Genomic DNA, 21,318 nt, shown 5'->3' with positions numbered 1-21,318 from the left:
GTACCAAATATGCCCTTGGGAGCCTTTAGAAAGTATTAATTGACCTAGGGGTAAAATGGACATTTCACCCCTAGGATAGATATACCCTTTGACAGCTGAAGAAGAAAGTGGAAAAACAGAGTATGCAAAAGAGTTCTCCCGTACCTTCTTCTCTTCACCTTTCTTTGTGGTTTTTGAACCAATTCTGAGGATTCAAGCTTAGGAAGCAAGCCTTGGGAGTTTGGAAGTGTGTTCCATCACTGAAGGGCATCATAAGCTGAAGTTTGGGTAAGTTTCTAACCATGGATTTCTCTGGTTTGCCTTGTTCTGGTTCTGTTTTGCAGCTGAGATTTTTAGGGTGAATTCTTGGTTTTGTTGGGAGTTTTGGCTAGGGTTCCCATGCTTGTGATGTTTGGGGTGTGTTAGAATGGTTTTTGGGTTCATTTGGCATCAAGAATAGGATTTGGAAGCTTGGAGATCGAGTTAGAATCGAAGGAGTTGAAGAAGGTCGGTTCAGGGGAGTTTGGGTCTGGTGGTAGCGCTATAGCGCCCACCTTAGGGCGCTACAGCGCTCCTCAGGAGGCTTTCTGGCACTTGGGTGGTTCTGAGTATAGCGCTGGGGCGCTAGGGGTTAGGCGCTGTAGCGCTACCCTGTTCCCTCTAAGTCCCGTTTTGAGTGTTTTTAAGGGTTTTTGACTTGGGGTTTCAATCCTTAAGGCCCGGGATCGAATCTACTCACCGTGTGGGCATGTTTCGAGGTCCCGAGGGTGGTGCTTAGGTTAAGACCCTATCTACGTGGATTCTCATTAATGGAGGTTATAATTGGTTGTGACTAGGTAACTGCTAAGGAACTAAAAGATCGATCGTTCTCAGGGGTCGTCTTTATCATACTTCTCACTCGAACCAGAGGTAAGAAAACAGTGTATGAATACAGTTGCACCCTGTATAGGTATATGACATGCATGGTTTGATATTGAGGCATGTTGGTTGATATATGTGGACATGGATTGCATATTGAATGCTAGTGAACGCTGATTACCTGTTTATGGCACTGACTAGTCAGGGACCGACTCTAAAGTCGATGATCACGCATTGAATAGCTCCACGGCATTAATGCGGGACCGACCCTAAGGTCGAAGAACTTATAAGCGCTTGCCTGGTCTACGACCAGATGACTATAGCCAAGGTATATGACCCCGGTGATCGTTTGTCACATGGCTAGGGGACGTTGTCCATAGTTTCGACTCTAGAGTCGTGAGGAAGGTTATGTTAGTGACCAATCACCATGCACCTGTCCTGAACAAACTTATGAAAGAATCACTTATCAGTTAAGCCCTGGTGACCCTATCGTCACATGGCTAGAGGGAGCGATGCTCATTATTGTGACTTTTGGCTATTGTCACCTATTTGTTTGGACTGATAGTCCTGAATGGTTATTATGACCGTTTTTGATATTATATCATGCTTTATTGTGTTTTCTTACTAGGCCTTGGCTCATGGGTGCTATGTGGTGCAGGTAAAGGGAAGGAAAAGCTTAACCAACCCTGAGTGGAGAGCTTGGGCGATGTGGTGTACATATTGGGCCGCTTGACCGCCACGGTCAAGGAGTTCTCAGAGGGACTAGGGGTTTACCCTATTTTTGCCGCTTAGGCCGGCGGGGATTGTAAATTTGAAACTGTAGCAACTCTTTCGTATTATGGTGTTCTTGCAAACATTTTAAAAGGTTCATGAGCAGTTTGTCTACTTAATGAAATGTACCATTTCCTTTTTACTGGTTTTTCATCTTAACCTGATAATAGCACTTAGATCACGTTTTTAACCAAAGGACTCGGGTAGCGAGTCAAATTTCTGGTTCACTATTCACCGTAACTGTTCTGGGGTAGCCAGGGCGTTACAACCAGCCTCCTTCACAGTATCCTCCATAGCAGCAGTACCAGCCTCATCCACCGTATCCGCCACATGTGTCGTCGCAACATCCTCATCAGTATCAAAACCAATACATTTTTGGACGCTCTTCTCAGTCTCCTCCACTATATTTTAGCTTTACTGATTTTCAAGGAGGATCGATGAAGCCTCCGCTACCTAATGTTAGGTATGGGGAGGTTGAAGGTTCGTCGCAACAGCCATATGTGAGATATGGTGAGTTTGGGGGAGGGTCGCAGCCACAGCCTCGAGATCAGTTTGGGGACCTCACGCTCGGACGATCGTCACAACCACCTTATATTCCTTCACCGCCACAGCCACAGCCACAGCCACATCCACAGCTGTCGCCCTCACAGCCACACCAAAATGTTGAAGATGAGGACAATTTCAATATTAATCTGAATGATTTTATTTAGTTATTAGTTTATGTATTTGGATTGAATTAATACTGTATTTATTTTTAATGACAATAGTGATATTAGCTAGGTTGATAAATATTAAAATTATTCACATTAATTTTAATGTTAGTTGTGTTTAAATTAATTAAATGCTTATTTTGTTAAATTTTATTATGAATTATTTTTAAAAATAATTAAATTTAATAAATATTAATTTATTTCAAATAAATTTTAAAAAATATTATAAAAACAATATTAGCGGCGGACCCCGCGGCTAATAATAATGCCTCTGACAAATGTATTAGTGGCGGGCTCCGCCGCTAATATCCGCTGCTGATAATATTATATCAGCGGCGGTGTGTGAGTCCGCCGCTAATAAGCATTAATAGGGACAAATAATTAGCGGCGGATTTTACACTTACTGTGGTCAATTCTTGTAGTGTACAAATAGTATGATTGTATAACTAAATAAAAATAAAAATAACATTTATCTTCTATCAAGAATAAATAAGTTTCTTCTCCAATTATCGATGTGTGATTTGAATAATATCAAATATTTGTACCTTAAATAGAGTATGTAGTTTGTGATCTAAAATGTTATCATGTTATTATTTTTTTAAAAAAAAAAAACCATAAACAATGTTTTGGTTTAATATTTTTATTTTAATATGCTTATGTCATTCTTTTATATATAATATTATTTATTTATTTAAAATTGATATGATAATCATAAAAATTTAATAAAAATAATTAATAAATTTTCTAAATAAAATTAAGCAAATTACAAGGGAATAAGAAAAAGGCTATTCGACCTTATTAAACTTTTTATTTTTAATATAACAAATAGTTAAACTACCTTATCTCACAAACTAAAAACCATATATTTAACAACAACATTGAGCATTATCCTCGAAAGGCTCATTAGTTTCATCGTATTCTGGTGCTTCCATGTCTTCCGATCTTGAATCCCTATATGCATACCAAAGGGCCATCAAAATGAAGAAAACAAGATTGGCTGCAGACAAAAGAGCCAAAACCCAATAATACTTGTCCAAACGACTTCTATTCAAAGTGTATTGGAACCAATTAGGCTTATCTCCTTTCGAACTAACCTTACCTACAATATAGACTGATAAGACGCTTCCTAGAATTCCCACCCCAGAAACTCCAGAAGCAAATAAACCCATGTACGGGCCCAGGGTTTGAGGTACTTGATCGACTAAGAAACTAGCTATGCTATTCTCTGAAATCCCATCTAACCCTCCAAGGAGAAGAAATTGTGGTAGCAACCAAAACATGGTCATGGGAACTGTTTCTTCTGGCTTGTCAAGTAAGCCATGGCTATTAACAACGTCTAATCTTCGTCCCTCCACTTTGGCAGCTGTGATGGAGCATAATATTGCAAATATCATCGATACGGCGATCCCAATTGGGGCAGCATACCGCCTTGATCTTGAATTGCCAAAGCATAATCCTGCAATTTGGAAATAGTAGACTGCCAATTGCGATTTCGCTTGATCGTAAAACCAAAGGAGGATTGGAAGAGGAACCTTTAATTTTCCAACTTTTTTATTCATGTGGTTTGCTTGTTCAACGAAGTAAGTGTTTCCAATGGAAGATACTAATCCCAACATTAAGAATGATGAGCATATGGGAATCATACATATCAAGCTCTTGGTTTCTTCCACCTCTGAAACCCTACAAAGTCTCCACCTATTCTTCTCTTGTTGTTCCAAACTTTGGCTTTCAACTATAATTGCAGCCTTGTCTAGACACCTATACATATATTTGTAACACAATTTTAGTTATATTTCCACACACACACATATATATATATATATATATATTAATGGATATAGATAGGCTTTGGATTCATCAAGGTACGTTCTCTTATCTGCCTAAAATTATACTTATGTATGCGCTAAAACTTAAAAGTATCATTTTATGTGTCGTTTCTAGAAAATATATTAATTGTTGCTAATGACACATAATGTAACTTTTGACACATAAAATATAATTTTTGGCATACCAAACACTTGACGTTATTGAATCCAAGCAGTATGTATATCATGATCACTACAAAAAAGGAGACTTTTGCCGGCGCAAATTTGCGCCGGCAAAAGTATGGTTTTGCGCCGGCAAAAACTATGGAGTTTTTGCCGACGCAATTTTGCGCCGGCAAAGAATTGCGTCGTATCTCCGTCGCTAATGTCACTTTTGCCGACGCAAATATAATGCGCCGGCAATGGACTTTTTTGGCGACGAAAAAATACGCCGGTGAAAATATAAATGCGCCGGTAAAAAAATCTGTTACGATATTGTGAAAAACACTTTTAGCGGCGCAATAATGCGCCGGCAATAGTTTAATTTTTTAGTGGCGCATTTTTGCGCCGGTAAAAGTGTATATGTGAAGGTAAGATTGAAACTCTTTGCCGACGTAATTTTGCGCCGGTAAAAGTATTTTTAAAATAATAATTTGTATTAAATTATTAATATTATTTTCAATATATTAATATTAATTAATAATTTTCAATTTTAATATATTAATAATTATTTAATTTTTTAGTAATATTATTTAATTAGAAATAAAAATAAAATTAAAATTTTATAAATAAATAAACAAAAAATTACAACTATTAATATTTATTGTCTCCACCAAACATTAAAATATAAAAGTAATTTAGTAAAATAAATGTCTCATAAATTAAATTTTAAATAAATAGAAAAAAAGTTCTACAAATGAGTACTGGCCGCCTCATCATTCCCGCCCCCATCAGCATCATCGTCCTCGTCCGAATCCTGGTCTGGTAAGTCAACAGTAAAACCAGGAGCCAATTGACCAACCTGCTTCAACAAAGCACTGAGCAGGAGATCTTGACGCCGTTGACGACTCTCAAGTTTAGTCGTATGCTTCTTTAGGTTCTGATTTTCTAGCATAATGTCCTGATTTTGCTGCAAAATGGTGTCCACTTCAGGTGGCAATTGCCCGGACATTTGAGAAGTTGACGAAGATGCTGCCCTCTTTGCGCCAATTGCCTTCAACCTAGGTAACCCCCCAAACCCTTTCTTATAACGCGAGCGGGGTCCAAGGACATCCGTGACAATATCCATATCAGGCGGGAAATGACCGTCGACATTATCGCCGACACAAGAAGCAGCAGATGATGCAGGGGCCGTACTCTGCGATGCTCGACGTTCGGTCATCTCATTCTGCACAATAAAAAGCACGTATTTCGAATTCCAATATAACATTATTTGAAAACCTAACTTATAAATTTTTAATATAACAACATATAAAATATAACTTTATTATCTATCTGCCAACATCCTATCATTAATGACTGCAGACCAGTGACTGAAAAAGAATGTAATTAATTTTGTTCCCGTATCAGGGAGCAAGTGGGCTAAAGTAAATTTGGTCATGAAAATCCATATCTGAATCAAAATCATGAAGATGTTGTTGATATATACGGTAAGTGCAGTTAATTCCATTAATGAGGAATTTACGTCTCCAAACATATACATCAACTATATTTACATGTTTTTGATTCAGATATGGATTTTCATGACCAAATTTACTTTAGTCCACAAGCTCCCTGATACGGGGACAACATTAATTACATTCTTTTTTTATCTTAGTCCACAATCATTAATCATAAAAATATTGGCACATAGATTATAAAGATTTCATTGTTAAAAATTTAATTAATAATTAATAAATAATTACTAATTGACAACAACAATTAATAATTAATATTTATTAATTATTTACTAAACTTTTTTAAAGTTAAATGATCATAAATTAGTTAAGGTTATGCAACTTACATGTTTTGTCGCCGCTGCATCACTAATCCACTTATCCTTCTTCTTGTGCAGGTGCTCGAATGTGTCGATCATGCTCGGGAGCTGGCCAGTAGATGGGTCCATCTAAAAAAGCAAATTATTTAAACATTGTGACATTTATAATATTTTCGTAAATGTAAGGATATAAGTTATTATAATTTACGTGATCATAAACATGGGCAACGATGGATTTGGAACCGTGTCCTCCTGGTATGGTCATTTTAGCTCGAGCTTCTTTATTTTTCTTCGATATACGCTTCAAAAAGAAAACAGTACTCATTAATCTAAATTGTAATTTTATAATTAAAAATTAATGTAAAATGTACGGCATACCTGGTGAGAATCAGAAACCCAAAAATCACACAGAACTGCCCAATCAGAAGAAGTGATCGACACAAAAGGTTTTGACTTCGCTCTCTCATTGTCCACCTCTCCTCCAACATCTACCCAGTGTTTCTTCATCGTGTGGCGCCAATCAGTCAGATGTTTTTGCATTTGTCTTACCATGGCATCGTTGATTACTGGATTGTCTTCTGGATAAATGAATTTTTCCTAAAATCACAATTAAAATTGGAATTTGTTAAAATATTTTGAAGATAGACAAAATATTTAATAATGAGTTATTAAAGGTTTAAAGAATGCTTACAGATAGTCTCTTTCGAATAACTTCGATATCAGCTGGTTTTACTTGTTCCCAAGCTAGTGTAGTTGGGGGTACGGTGCTACGCAAATAACGAGCCATAGAATTGTTGAACCACTTGCCGTACTTTTGAATAGCTTTTCCAGTTTCTTTATCAAACTCTACTTTCAAATGAGTAACTTTTTTGATGGCCAGCTCCTTCTCGATATTGGCACCGTAATAAGCTCCCCTGCCTCTCTTGGAGCCACCACCTGTGTCATTACTTGTTTCGGCCATTCTACATTAAAATATTCATTAATTAACTAATTCAAATTATGTATGTCTATTGTTTTTTGTTATAAAATTAACATTTATTCATTATGGTATTTCCAAACCTACCCTATTCCGACCTAGTGGATCCCTTGGAGATAGTAAGAAGTCATGTACTTCTCCTCAGTTTTTTAAAATGTTTATCAAACATTTAAAAAAAATGAGGAGCAGTACATGAATACATTGTCTATCCCCAAGACATCCACTAGGTGCATCGCTATTATTTTTTGTTATTGAATTAACATTTTATTACTTATTGTCTTTCCTAACCTACCCTATTCCGACCTAGTAGATCCCTTGGAGATAGTAAGCAGACATGTGCGACTACACACTTTTTCAAAATATTTCATCAAACATTTTGAAAAAATGAGTAGCAGTACATGAATACATTGTCTATCCCCAAGGCATCCACTAAGTGCATCACTATTATTTTTTGTTATTGAATTAACATTTTATTACTTATTGTCTTTCCCAACCTACCATATTCCGACCTAGTAGATCCCTTGGAGATAGTAAGCAGACATGTGCGACTACCCATTTTTTCAACATATTTCATCAAATATATTGAAAAAATGAGTACCAGTACATGAATACATTGTCTATCCCCAAGGCATCCACTAGGTGCATCACTATTATTTTTTGTTATTGAATTAACATTTTATTACTTATTGTCTTTCCCAACCTACCCTATTCCGACCTAATAGATCCCTTGGAGATAGTAAGCAGACATGTGCGACTACCCATTTTTTCAACATATTTCATCAAATATATTGAAAAAATGAGTACCAGTACATGAATACATTGACTATCCCCAAAGCATCCAATAGGTGCATGTGTACCTATATCTAATACTATCATTAATTAATGATAATAAATAAACTTTTCATTGAATTAAATAAAAAGTTACATACACTTGTTTAAATTACATATCACTGTCCTCGTCATCACTAACTACAACATCATTACGAACATCACTATCACTATCACTATCGACTAGAACATTATCGTCATCCTCATCGTCTTCATACTCGACCAACGTGTCGTCTTCAAATTCAACTTCATCATCGACAACAAATTCATCTGAACCTTCGCCAACCAAATCATCAACGTTGTGCACTTCAGTGGCATTGACATCAACCCGATCATACTGAAGATTATCAAAAATTGGAAGTTCTACCCACAACTGAAATGAAGAAGAATTAACTTCTTGCAATATTGGTATATCATTTGTGGTCTCAGTATCATCAACATCGGAATTTGTGAAATCCCATACATTCCTTGGAATGTATTCATTAACGAGCCTCCAATCATCCCCATTTTTCACATCTCGAAGATAATACACCAACTTCGCTTGAGATGCGAGAACGAAAGGATCATCTTTATAACATTCTTCTTTCACATATACGCTCGTAAAATTGGATTCCACTTTAATTCTACTTGTATTGAACCATCTACACTTGAATAGGACAACACTGTAACCCATCAAGTAGGACAATTCAATTACTTCTTCCAAAACTCCATAGTAGTTCACTCCTTCCTCACTTGGCACCATTACACCGCAATTTTGTGTTTTAAGCTTCATATCACGACCACGAGTCACAAATTTCACACCATTCATTATCATCCCTGGATATGAATACACGGTGCCGCTTGATTTGTTTGCGAGAGCATACAATTCATTATTCACTTCAGTAGGTGTTGACTCATGCAAACCGTTCACCTATCAACATTAACATTGAAAGTTAGTTTTGGATTGACTAAGTGAGGTTTCAGAAAAGAATTGACTAATATACATACTCTTTCTTTGAACCACTGAGGAAAATCAGTTTCTTGTTGAACTTCAAGATTCAAGCCCCCCCGTCTTCTTAATTCATCCATATGCTCACTACAAATGAACAAAAAAACTATGATTTTGGCATTTACTCGGTATATAAACCAAACATCATTATTGAAAAAATACTAGAAAACACACCTAAGGTACTCCTTAATTTCGGCACAATTGTTCAAGATATACCACTCAGCCTTTTGCTTTAACTGCGGATTGAGGAGCATACTTGATTTCTTACCAAATGGACGACCAACAGCCTTATAAATAGAATATTCCCGATTTGGTTGGGATTCAACGCGATCGTCATTCCTCTCAGGTCGATTGAATCGAGTCTCAACCCCCCGCAGGTACATTGAGCAAAAGGTTAAAGCCTCGTTCACCACGTAAGCTTCTGCGATTGAACCTTCAGGACGTGCACGATTTCTTACATATTGTTTATAAACTCCCATCGAACGTTCAATGGGATACATCCACCTAAAGTGCACGGGACCGCCAAGAATTGCCTCTTTCGGAAGGTGCAAAACCAAATGCACCATAATATCGAAAAATGCTGGAGGAAATATCATTTCCAACTTGCATAAAATGGTGATAATGTCTGTCTCCATCTTCTCAAGGTCTTTCACATTCAAAGTCCGTGCACAAAGTTTTTTGAAAAAACCACACAACTCAATAATTGGCTTCCGAACTTCCGGAACCAAAAACGACCTAAGTGCGGCGGGCAACAACTGCTGAAACAACACGTGGCAATCATGTGATTTCAACCCAGTTATCTTGCCATCATTGACATTGACATTCTTCGAAAGGTTTGCAGCAAAACCGTCCGGGAATTCAACTGACTTCACAAATTCACAGAAAACTCGACGCTCCGGGACACTGAGGGTGTAACTGGCGTGCGGTTTCTTCCACTTGTTTCCCTCTTTGCGGAGGTGGAGTTTTTCCCTAATTTTCATGTCTGCTAGATCAAGTCTTGCCTTGTCAGTGTCTTTAGATTTTCCCTCTAAGTTCAACAAAGTTCCCAAGACACTGTCGCAAACATTCTTCTCAATGTGCATTACGTCCAAATTATGCCTCAACAATAACTCCTTCCAATAATCAAGCTCGAAAAATATGCTCTTCTTCGACCAATTAAGTTCAATCGGAGCCCTTTTGCGTTTCACACCACCAAATTCTTTGTGTTTCCCAGGATGTCTAATCAGCAAATTCTCTAATTGCTTCAAAACATCATCACCGGAGTAATGTTTCGGTGGTGGCCTGAGTTCCCTGTTACCGTCGAATAGTGCTCGTTTGCTCCTCCATTCATGATCCATATCAAGAAATCTCCTATGGCCAATGTATGCAATTTTACTTCTAATCCCTACAGAGGGAGTTTCTTCATTGCATGTGGGACACGCCTTGTACCCTTTTGTGCTCCACCCAGACATCATAGCATAAGCTGGGTAGTCGTTAATGGTCCACAAGACTGCTGCACGCATATTGAACAATGTACTATTGTATGCATCTCTTGTCTCGACACCATTCATCCATAACTCCTTCAACTCGTCAACCAAAGGTCTCATATAGACATCGATATCTTTTCCAGGTGAAGAAGGACCTGGAATAAGAATAGACAACATTAATGACTGTGGTTTCATGCACTTCCACGGCGGCAAGTTGTATGGGACAAGTATTACAGGCCACATGCTGTAAGAGTTGCTCATGTTCCCAAAAGGATTGAAACCATCTGTAGCCAACCCAAGCCTAACATTTCGAGGTTCGGCTGCGAAAGATGGGTACAACTCATCAAGGTGCTTCCACGCCTTACTGTCAGCGGGGTGCCTCATCACACCATCTTCCCTTGGCCTTTTAGAATAGTGCCATCTCATATCCTCTGCAGTATATCTGGAACTGTACAGCCTTTTCAATCTCGGCGTCAACGGAAAGTACCGCATGACCTTATGGGCCACTTTCTTCCCGTTCCCACGATTATCTTGCCAGCGACACTCACCACAAACCGGACAGAATTCCAAATTCGCATTCTCCTTCCAAAACAGTGCACAGTCATGCTTGCAAGCATCGATGGACTCATATCCCAATCCAATACTCCGCAACTTTGCCTTCGCCTCATAGTTAGACTTAGGTAAAATTGTTCCGTCAGGCATAGCGTCGACTAACAATTCCAGCAAACCATCAAAGTAATGATTGCTGCACTTGTTAATTACTTTGAGATGCATCAGCTTCACCAAGAAGTTCAACGCGGAATACTTTCGGCAACCCGGGTACAGTTCACTTGACATCTCCTTAAATAAATTGTCATACTTGTCGCGATGTTGAGGATCATCTTGGGGAGGATCATTATAGTTTCCATGGGGAACGTCATCTTCAGCGTAAACATCCTCCAGGATATCCGCTATCTCATCTCTATCATGATCTCGTACCACAGCTGGTGGCGACGGCAGCGCCTCTCCATGGTAATGCCACACTTTGTAGGACTGTACGATGCCATTGTTGAATAAATGCATCGAAATTGCATTTATAGGCTGGAACTTAACATTCCCACATTTCTTGCACGGACAGCGAACCAAACCCCGATCGTTCAACTGATTTTTGGCGATATCGAAGAACTCCTTAACACCATTTCTATACTCCAGAGACCAACGATTCCTCGCACTCATCCAGCTTCTGTCGCTTGCCATCTTTAAGCGAAATAATTAAGAAAATATTAATAATTGTCTTAAAATAAGGGAAATGATAGTCAAAGTATTTCATGACTGTTTGTCTCCCTAATTATCACTAACTGATAATAATATCCTATCTCTGGCAAAAATAATTATTTATAGAGATATTTCCGGCTAAATTACTCAAACTTACAACTTACTAACACTTAAATGACACGTGACACCACATGATTGGTACACATTATTATTATTATTATTTTAAATAATTTTTCATAAAAAAAAAACATTTTTTATTTTTTATTTTTTTAAAAAAATCCAATTTATTGTTTTCCAATTTAAAGGTAACAAAAAATAATTTTTTTTTTCATTTTTTACAAAAAAAAAATCAAATTTGCTGCTTTTAATCAATTATTTAGGATTAAGTAAAAAAAATATTTAATCTTAAATTATTGCTTAGATTTTAAACAAAATTACTTAATCTTTAATTGAAAACAAGTAGACAAAATGATAAATAGGAAGATTTTAATAATAATAAATTAAAAATTTTGAGGATATTAACAATATAAAATTAAATTTTAAAAAAAATGTATTTTTCATACTTAATCTTAAGTTGAAAAAAATTTTGAATTTTTTTTTAAAAAATGTAAATTTTATTTTTTTGTTAAATTAAAAAATATTTTAAGAATAATAACAAATTTTATCAATCATGTACTGCCACGTGTCCGTTGACTAGTCTACTTTAACATTTACTTATTTATTACTTTTAATTTAAAATTAATTTAATTATACATTAATCTCCATTTTGTAATTTTTTATTAAATTCTTTAATTTGTATTGGATTATTTACTTAATCAATAATAATTTTATTATATTTATATTTTATTAAATCATTTATATTTTTAACTTTTTCAATTACAAAACATCTAATATTAATGTTAAAATTAATTATTAATTATTAAGTATTATGATTGGTAATTTTATTTTATTTAAATTATAGTTAAAAATTATTTTTTTGATGAATTTTTAATTATACTTAAATATTTATTTAATTAATTATTAAACTTTTATTAATTTTACTAACTCCAACAAAAATTGGGCAGCATAACGACTATATTTCAAACTATCCCAAAAATTTAAAAACCTACAAATTAAACACATATATAACCAGAATAGTCCCAGAGCAATATACAGAACATTCTCATAACATGCACAACATAAACCAAGATTAATAACATATATCAAATCTTTCTATATCAGTAACATCAAAACAATTTATTTAGTAAATATTTATAAACAAATAATATTTAATATAAAAAATATAATATATTTTTTTTTAATATACATAATCTAATCTATTTTTTAATATACATATTAAGCATTAAAATTAAAAAAATATACATTCTCAAATCAAATTTTTTTTAATAAATACTAAAATTATATTTTCTTTTTCATTATTAATATCATTTTTTTAAAACTACACATTTATTTATTTTATAAACAGAAAAATATAATTATAATAACAAATATCACACACATACATTTATATTAATCAATTTCTACAAAAATTTAACATTAAATAAACATATATACACACCCATTTACAGAAATACATAAACATATATCCATATACAAACATATATACAGATATATAAAAAAAAAAAACCAAATTTAAGTATATATATATATTCAGATATAACTAATATATATATATAACTAATATATATAAATATATACATATATATAAACTAATATATATAAATATATACATATATATATTCGGATATAACTAATATATATAAATATATACATATATATAAATATATACATATATATATTCGGATATAACTAATATATATAAATATATACATATATATATAATCATATATAAATATATATATATAAACCGAAATATATATAAACATATATAAATATATATATAAACTAACCTTTGCATTTGTTTCACCGAGAGAGTTACAACACACCTGTTCATAGGGAGAGAATAACAAAAAAAAAATACAATTACAAAACATAATATTGAGAAAAAAATCCAAAAATGTTAAAAAATTTCTCATTTTACTAACCTTGAGAGATGCTTCAATATATAACTTGAGCCACGGCGTGGGATTATGGGACACCGGTGGTCGGAGACTATCACAGAGGAGAGAGAGAGAGAGCTTACAAACTCAGAACAGAAATGGGGAAGAAGGAGGCTGCGGCTGAGATATATCGTTAAGACTTTTGCCGGCGCGTTTCGTTGCGCCGGCAAAAGTCTAAAAATGCGCCGGCAAAAGTGTTTAAGTAAACCCTAAAGTAAAACGATGTCGTTTTAATTATGTCGACTTTTGCCGGCGCGTTTTGTCACTTTTGCCGGCGCAACGAAACGCGCCGGCAAAAGTAAGCCCACCTACTTTTATTTCAAACGTGTAAAAATTTAAAAACACGTTGACTTTTGCCGGCGCGTTAGGTGAAAGGCGCCGGCAAAAGTTTGTACGCTTATTTTGAAAAATCTGGCATTACTTTTGCCGGCGCAACCCCGACTTGCGCCGGCAAAAGTCATCTTTTCCGGCGTTAAATTGCGCCGGCATAGGGTTTGATTTTTGCCGGCGCAATTCATGAATTGCGCCGGTGAAAGTGATTTTTGCCGGCGCAATTACGAATTACGCCGGCAAAGAACTAGTTTCTTGTAGTGGATATAGGAAAAAAGAAGAAGATATAGTTGTATCTTTTGCTTTTTGACAATTTAGTTCTTACTGTTAATTTATAATAACATCATTTAATAATTTACAAAAAACTCAAACACGACTGACAAAAGAAAAAGAACAAGGGGAGTATTAATTATGCTAAAATTCCAAAAAAAAAAAAAATCTTAAATAATTAGGGATTTTTACCTGAGGCGACGAGTATAAGGAACCGAATAAAACTGGCTTTCATGTCTCTCATATAGCTGATTGGTGTCTCTTGGGAGTTTATGGAATAATTTAGAGGCAAAGGCGATGAAGACTCTAAAGACAGTAGTCAGAGGACTTCCTTGTGGTTTGGCATACTTGTAAGAGCGTGAGCCAGTCAAGAAAATAATTGTTGCCACCACAGTACATATGGCTGGGATTCCAAACCTTAGAGACCATGGCTTTATGTAAGGAATGGCTATAACAGTGGCTATAGGGACAATAACTACACCAAATACTCCAAAGAAGAAAGACCAAAACTGAGTGGCATCAACTTCTCCTGTTTGATATGTTAGTGTCATGTGCTCAGTCATGAGTGATGCCAGTGATGTTAAGTGACCAGCCATTCCCATGACAATTAGAGCTAATGCTGTGTAAAAGAGGACCTTTTGTCCTTCACCAATGCACTCAGGCTTATATGCGCTGCAAGTTCCTGTCGCATCTGAGAGCACTGGAGGAGTTGACATTGTAAGAAACCCTAATCCCTGCACAAGACATTGATTTGAAAATAGTTATATATATGTATTAAGAAGTGAGTTGACTAAAAGATAACACATGTCACTATATTAAGAAAATAGTGCAAAAGAAAATGATGTATTATAGAGTCTCCTTAGCACTCAATTAAGATCAGATATCACTAATATGTTTTTCCTTAAAATTATGTTTATATGAAATATCATCGGTTTCAGTTTATACATCATTTTGTACATTTGATATAATGACTGCACATTGTAGTCAACCACACAGTATTATCTACTATATTAAGTTTAATAGATACATATTTATTTATAATTGTTTAACGTGATAAGCATAATTAATTAAATTGATCTAGCAATGAAAATATATCTGTTAGAAATTGAAACAAGAACTACTTTACATATATATCATGTATTTTAATTTTATACTATTTAATCACCACTTTCTAATACTGTTATAACAGTTTAAAAATATATTCATGGAATCTAACCTTTATATATGTATAATCTTATGTTTAAATAAAAAAATACTTATTAATAGTAATTGTTTCACTACATAGTACAATTTAGATATGTTTAGTATTCCTCGTATGTTGTATATTGTATTATAATGGATTGTATTTTATAACATAATTTTATATAATAATATATTTGGCATTAAAAGGGAATTTACTCATTTGGTACACTTTGTTTTTGCAAAGTATCATTTTGGTACTCTCTGTTTTCAATAATGCCTGTATTTTAAAATTATACATATTTGATACCCTAGACTCAGATTTGATAGATAAAATTTTGTCAATATGATCAAACTGTCATTAGTTATATGTAATTAAGTAATTAAATTTAAATTTGGAACTTACATAATTGACAGCAGTTTGATTAAAGGGAATATACTCATTTGGTACCCTATGTTTTTGCAAAGTATCATTTTGGTACCCTTTGTTTTCAATAATGCTCATATGGTACCCTGTATTTTAAAATCGTACATATTTGGTACCCTAAACTCAGATTTGATAGATAAAATTTTGTGAATTTAATCAAACTGCTGTCAATTATGTAAGTTACAAATTTAAATTACATATAACTGATGACAGTTTGATCATATTGATAAAATTTTATCTATCAAATCTGAGTTTAGGGTACCAAATATGTACGATTTTAAAATACAGAGTACCATATGAGCATTATTGAAAACAGAGGGTACCAAAATGATACTTTGCAAAAACACAGGGTACCAAATGAGTATATTCCCTTGATTAAATTGGTAAAATTTTATTAATTAAATTTGAGTTTAGGGTACCAAATATGTACGATTTTAAAATACAAAGTATCCTAGGAGCATTACTGAAAACAGAAAATACCAAAATAATACTTTGCAAAAACACATGACACCAAATGATTACATACCTTAAATTTTATTAAAATATGTTATAAAAATATAAATAATTATAATATAATACAATATGACATAAAAGGTGACTTCAAACCTAACACACTTTAATTAAAAGTACCAGAGTCCATAGGAAAAGAAGAATAAAATTAATTGAGCATGATTGCATGGTTGATGGAAATCTAGGGGTAAAATGAGTGATTTCCAACTCAGAGAGAGAAAATGGTTTTAGATGGGTTGGCAATTCAGGGAAAATTGGGTGGATAAGCCAAGAAAAGCAACACATTATTTGCGCCTAATAAAACAAATAATTAACAAGAAAAAGAAAAAGAAATAATAAATTATTTATAAATAAAATTGTTTTGTACACCACAAAATGAATACACAATTAAACAGGTATAAAAAAAGTCACTTATATTTATTGTCTAATAAAACAAATTAAATAAAAGTAAAAATGGAGATACCTAATTTGGAGGCTAGCAAAATACACAATATTTTCCTGCGTTCACATCATTCCACGAGAAGATTTTCTATTACTGTCTAAGAATTATTCCACAATTTTAGAAACTAATTTTTTTTGGAGAGAAAATGTTAGAGAATACAGTGTAAAAGCAATTTCTCTAGTGTGTTTTATTTTCCTATGCTATCTAGAAATATGGGTTTTTTAGTATATATATAATCCGAAAAATTAACCTAAATTAATTGAAATCATGTATATATATACTTATATATTCATTTTCATCTCGTTATTCTGGTTGATCAACAAATTTTTATTTTCCCTCTAATTACCATTCAAAGCTATCTCACATGCAAAGCTCATTATTAATATTAGAGACATCGAACTTGAAAAACTATAAGAATCGAACCTGAATATAACGTGTACCCGATGAGCAGCTAATAAGCTAGCATATTCGAATTGAGGCGACATGTTTACAATGATTTTTTGTTTTTTTACATATATCTTCGACTTTACACGAGCAATGCATTTTAAGGAGTAAATATATGCACATATATATATATATATATCTATATATATATATATATATATGCTCCACTATTTTGTAAATTCAAGACCCTAATTAGCCCTCATTTTTCCAATGATCACTTGTTACCAAGTAAGCATTTTTTTAAAGTACAAACCAAAAACCATTTCTCTAGCTATATAAGAACATCTTCAATGTGAGGTGCAAATATTATCCTATACTTGACACAAAAAATCAATAATTGATATGCTTGACACAATTTTTATAACTATGTTCCAATGTACAATTATAAAAATTGATGCAAATATGAATATTTCATTAATACTCATTTAATATTTATTAAAAATATAATAATTTTCTTTTTAATTTCATTATTATCTTAAAAATCTAATTATATAATATTCATTTACATTTAATGATATACTAAAATTAATAATAAAATATTAAAAATGACATCAAAGTAAATATTAAAAAGTAATTAATTATGTGCCAAATTTACCATGATTTTTAGCGTGTGTCAAATTTTACATAGCTTTTGACGCACTATTAGAACAACTTTTTTGTAGAGTGTGCTATATTTTAGCACTATACATCACCAATTTAGCACTCTATTAGAGATACTAACTTAGATTAAAGTGATAGCTCTCTCGTTCTATTCAAAATGGTTGCTTATTAGGAATGGCAACACGAAAAATTTGATTAGACTTCTAATTAATAAATGAAGGAAAGTTAATATGTTATAATCAAAAGGACTCTCTCTATCTCTTTATATAAAAAATGTGTAGATAACATAAATTTTTGGTTTTACCATTTTTTATTGATAACTTTAATGAAATATTTTAAATATTTAACATAATATATTTTTAAAACTAATTAAAAATAGATATTTATTAATTATATTAATATAAGTTCAAATATTATAAAATATCATTATTATAATAATTTTTAATAATTATATTTAACACTACATATAAATATAATTATATTTTTAATAATAACACTAGATATTTAATAATTATATTAATATAAATTCAAATGTTATAATATATCATTATGATAATAATATATAATCCTATTTTCTTACTAATTATATGAATATGAATTCAAATATCATAAATTATTATTATTGTTATTATTATAATATTTAATACTTATATTAATATATATTTATATATTATAAAATATCTTATAATAATAATAATATATAACACATAACCTTAATTTTTATTAAAAAAATTATAATTTATATTTAAAAAATTTATCATATTATATATATTAAAAAACTATAAACAATATGTTTTGGTTTACTTTTTCTTTTAATATGTGTATGTTATTCTTTTATATATAATATTTTTTTATTTATTTGAAATTTATATGACAATGATACAAATTTAATAAAAATAATTAATAAATTATATAAATAAAACTAAACAAATTTTGCTTGTATCTAATATCTATATGCATACTAGATACACACAACATGCATATTTGCTTAGTTTGACATAAACATATTAAAAGAAAAATTAAACCAAAACATTGTTTATGATTTTAAAAAAAAATATATATATATATAATATGATAACCTTTGTAAATATAAATGATAATTTTTTGTAATAAAAATTAAGATTATACATTATATAATATTATTGTTATAATGATATTTTATAATATTTAAATTTATATTAATATAAGTATTAAATGTCTATCTTATAATAAATATTATTATAATAATAATATTTTATAATATTTAAATTCATATTAATATAATTAGTAAAAAATTAGGATTATATATTATAATAACAATATTTTATAACATTTGAATTTATATTAATATAATTATTAAATATATTGTCTTATATTAAATATTATTATAATAATTATATTTTATAATATTTAAATTTATATTAATATAATTAAGAAATATCTATTATTAATTAATTTAAAAGTATATTTCCTTAAATATTTATAATATTATATTAAAGTTTTAAAAAAACTTTAAAACTAAGAGTTTCCACAAAGAGATGTATTTTCATTATATTTTGATGCAAATAATCTAGCGATAGTGCATAAAATGATATGATGGGTGTGTTGTGTTTAAGAATATGTATAAATAAATATATATATAATATTTATTTAAGATAAGAGAGTACTTACCGCACAATATGCAAGACTTGTTAAAAGGACCATCCAAAAGCTACCCATGACAGTATCTACAATGAATTGTAGAATCGAAGGCATAATGTGAACCAAACCCCAAAATACATTGACAATTGCAGCTGCGTGAGTGAAGCTTATTTTCCACACGTCTGTTAAGTATGCCATCATCATCCACATAGCATAGAACGACAGTAAGTCTGCCCATATCAAAACTGAAAAAAAGAAGAAGAAGAAGAAGAAGATCAAATGTCAAAAGATGATCTCACGGTGATCATTATTCATAATGCTACAAACCAATTATTCATTTCTTGATCGAGACCACTGAAGAGTATGTTGTCGTTCTTTAAGACAATCAAGACTGAAGAGTTAGTTGATCTAATACAAGCTATAGTAGTTATTACCTGTCATTTTCATTACGGAAGTTAAACCACCCATTTTTTCTGAGAAGCTTTGATTACTCTCTGAGCACAATTTTGATTGACACAATGGATAGTATATATATGGAAAAAAATTTGAACACTTGAAAGATCAATTAAAAAAGAGAGACAGAAATAGAAAATTTTAAAATGGTGAGAGAGAGAGAGAGGTAGTTTAGAAGCAAGTGAAATGAAAACTTTCTATATGTACTTTATATATATTCATTTAATTAGCATCTTGAATAATGACATAATAAAATAGTACTTTTGTGTGCCTCTTTCCGCGAATGAATGTGCAAGTTGCAATGCAAGTCATGAAGTCAATGGTCAACCCTACTTCTGTATCGTTTGAGTTTGACAAACGACTTATAATAATAATAATATTATATATTATTCCGTTTACATACATACATACATATAAATATATATATGTCAAGTGGACCAAAATATACTACAGATTGAGCCGGAGACCGTAATTTAATTACTATTGAGAACGCGATTATGAGAGAACCACGATTCGGTACTACAGATCGAGTGTTGGCGTGAGTTGTCAAAATAATATAGCTAGAGTCATACTTTTATCTTGTAATCCCTACGTTCAAGGGTCAACTATGACATTATGTTAGCCTTCAGTAGAAAGTTTTATAAACCCAGAAAATAGGATCCAAAACTCTATTTGTGCTACTATATTTTGTTAATGTGAACAATTAATTTATATAAAAATAGTACTATGTGTTGATGTCTGTTATCCCTAAAAAATACGAGAATGACGTAGTGAATGAGAATGTGACACGAGACATTACAAATCAGAGAAAAACGACAAAGTATTGAGAAAAGACCGACGGACAAAAAGATAGGTCCATGACCTAGGGAAGTCGACCAAGCCTAAAACCCCTAGGGGTAGTCAGCCTGACCTCTACCCCTACGGGTGGTCGGCCTAAGCAGGCCCAAGGGCCTAGGAGTAGTCGGCCTAACCCCTACCCCGGGGGTGGTTGGCCCCAGCATGCACAAGGACCCCTAGGGGTGGTCGGCCTGACTCCAACCCCTAGGGTGGTCGACCCCAATATGCCCAAGGGCCCCTAGGGGTGGTCGGCCTGACCTCAACTCCTAGGGTGGTCGGCCTAAGCAGGCCCAAGAGCCACCTGGGTGGTCAGCCCACCATATTTTTCATGGGGTGGTCAGCCTAAACCCCCAAGTACACTTCACTGAGAAATAATCACTCTCGTTCAAACTAAGATCAATAAACCTAGCACCCCGAAGATCAACAAACCTAGCACCTAGATGATCAACAGGTCTAGCACCCAGAAGGTCACAGGTCCAACACCCAAGCTTTGGTCGTTGGGCTGAGCACCTAAGTCTCATATACCAACAGAGACT

At 32.8% G+C, this 21,318-nt stretch overlaps 1 protein-coding gene across 1 annotated transcript; it reads right to left on the bottom strand.

Moving 5' to 3' along the window:
• Positions 1–3,064: 3,064 nt before the first annotated feature.
• LOC133801146 (protein NRT1/ PTR FAMILY 5.5-like) lies at positions 3,065–20,107 on the bottom strand. Its single transcript, XM_062239299.1, has 4 exons — positions 19,927–20,107; positions 19,523–19,737; positions 14,463–15,004; positions 3,065–4,076 (listed from the first exon to the last, which is right to left on the bottom strand). The coding sequence occupies exons 1-4, from the start codon at positions 19,958–19,960 to the stop codon at positions 3,185–3,187; spliced, it is 1,683 nt and encodes a 560-aa protein (XP_062095283.1). The 5' UTR covers positions 19,961–20,107; the 3' UTR covers positions 3,065–3,184.
• Between the last annotated feature and the right edge of the window lie 1,211 nt (positions 20,108–21,318).

This window comes from Humulus lupulus, chromosome 9, assembly GCF_963169125.1.
Source record: "Humulus lupulus chromosome 9, drHumLupu1.1, whole genome shotgun sequence".
NCBI lineage: Eukaryota > Viridiplantae > Streptophyta > Magnoliopsida > Rosales > Cannabaceae > Humulus > Humulus lupulus.
This window is presented reverse-complemented; position numbering and strand designations above follow the sequence as displayed.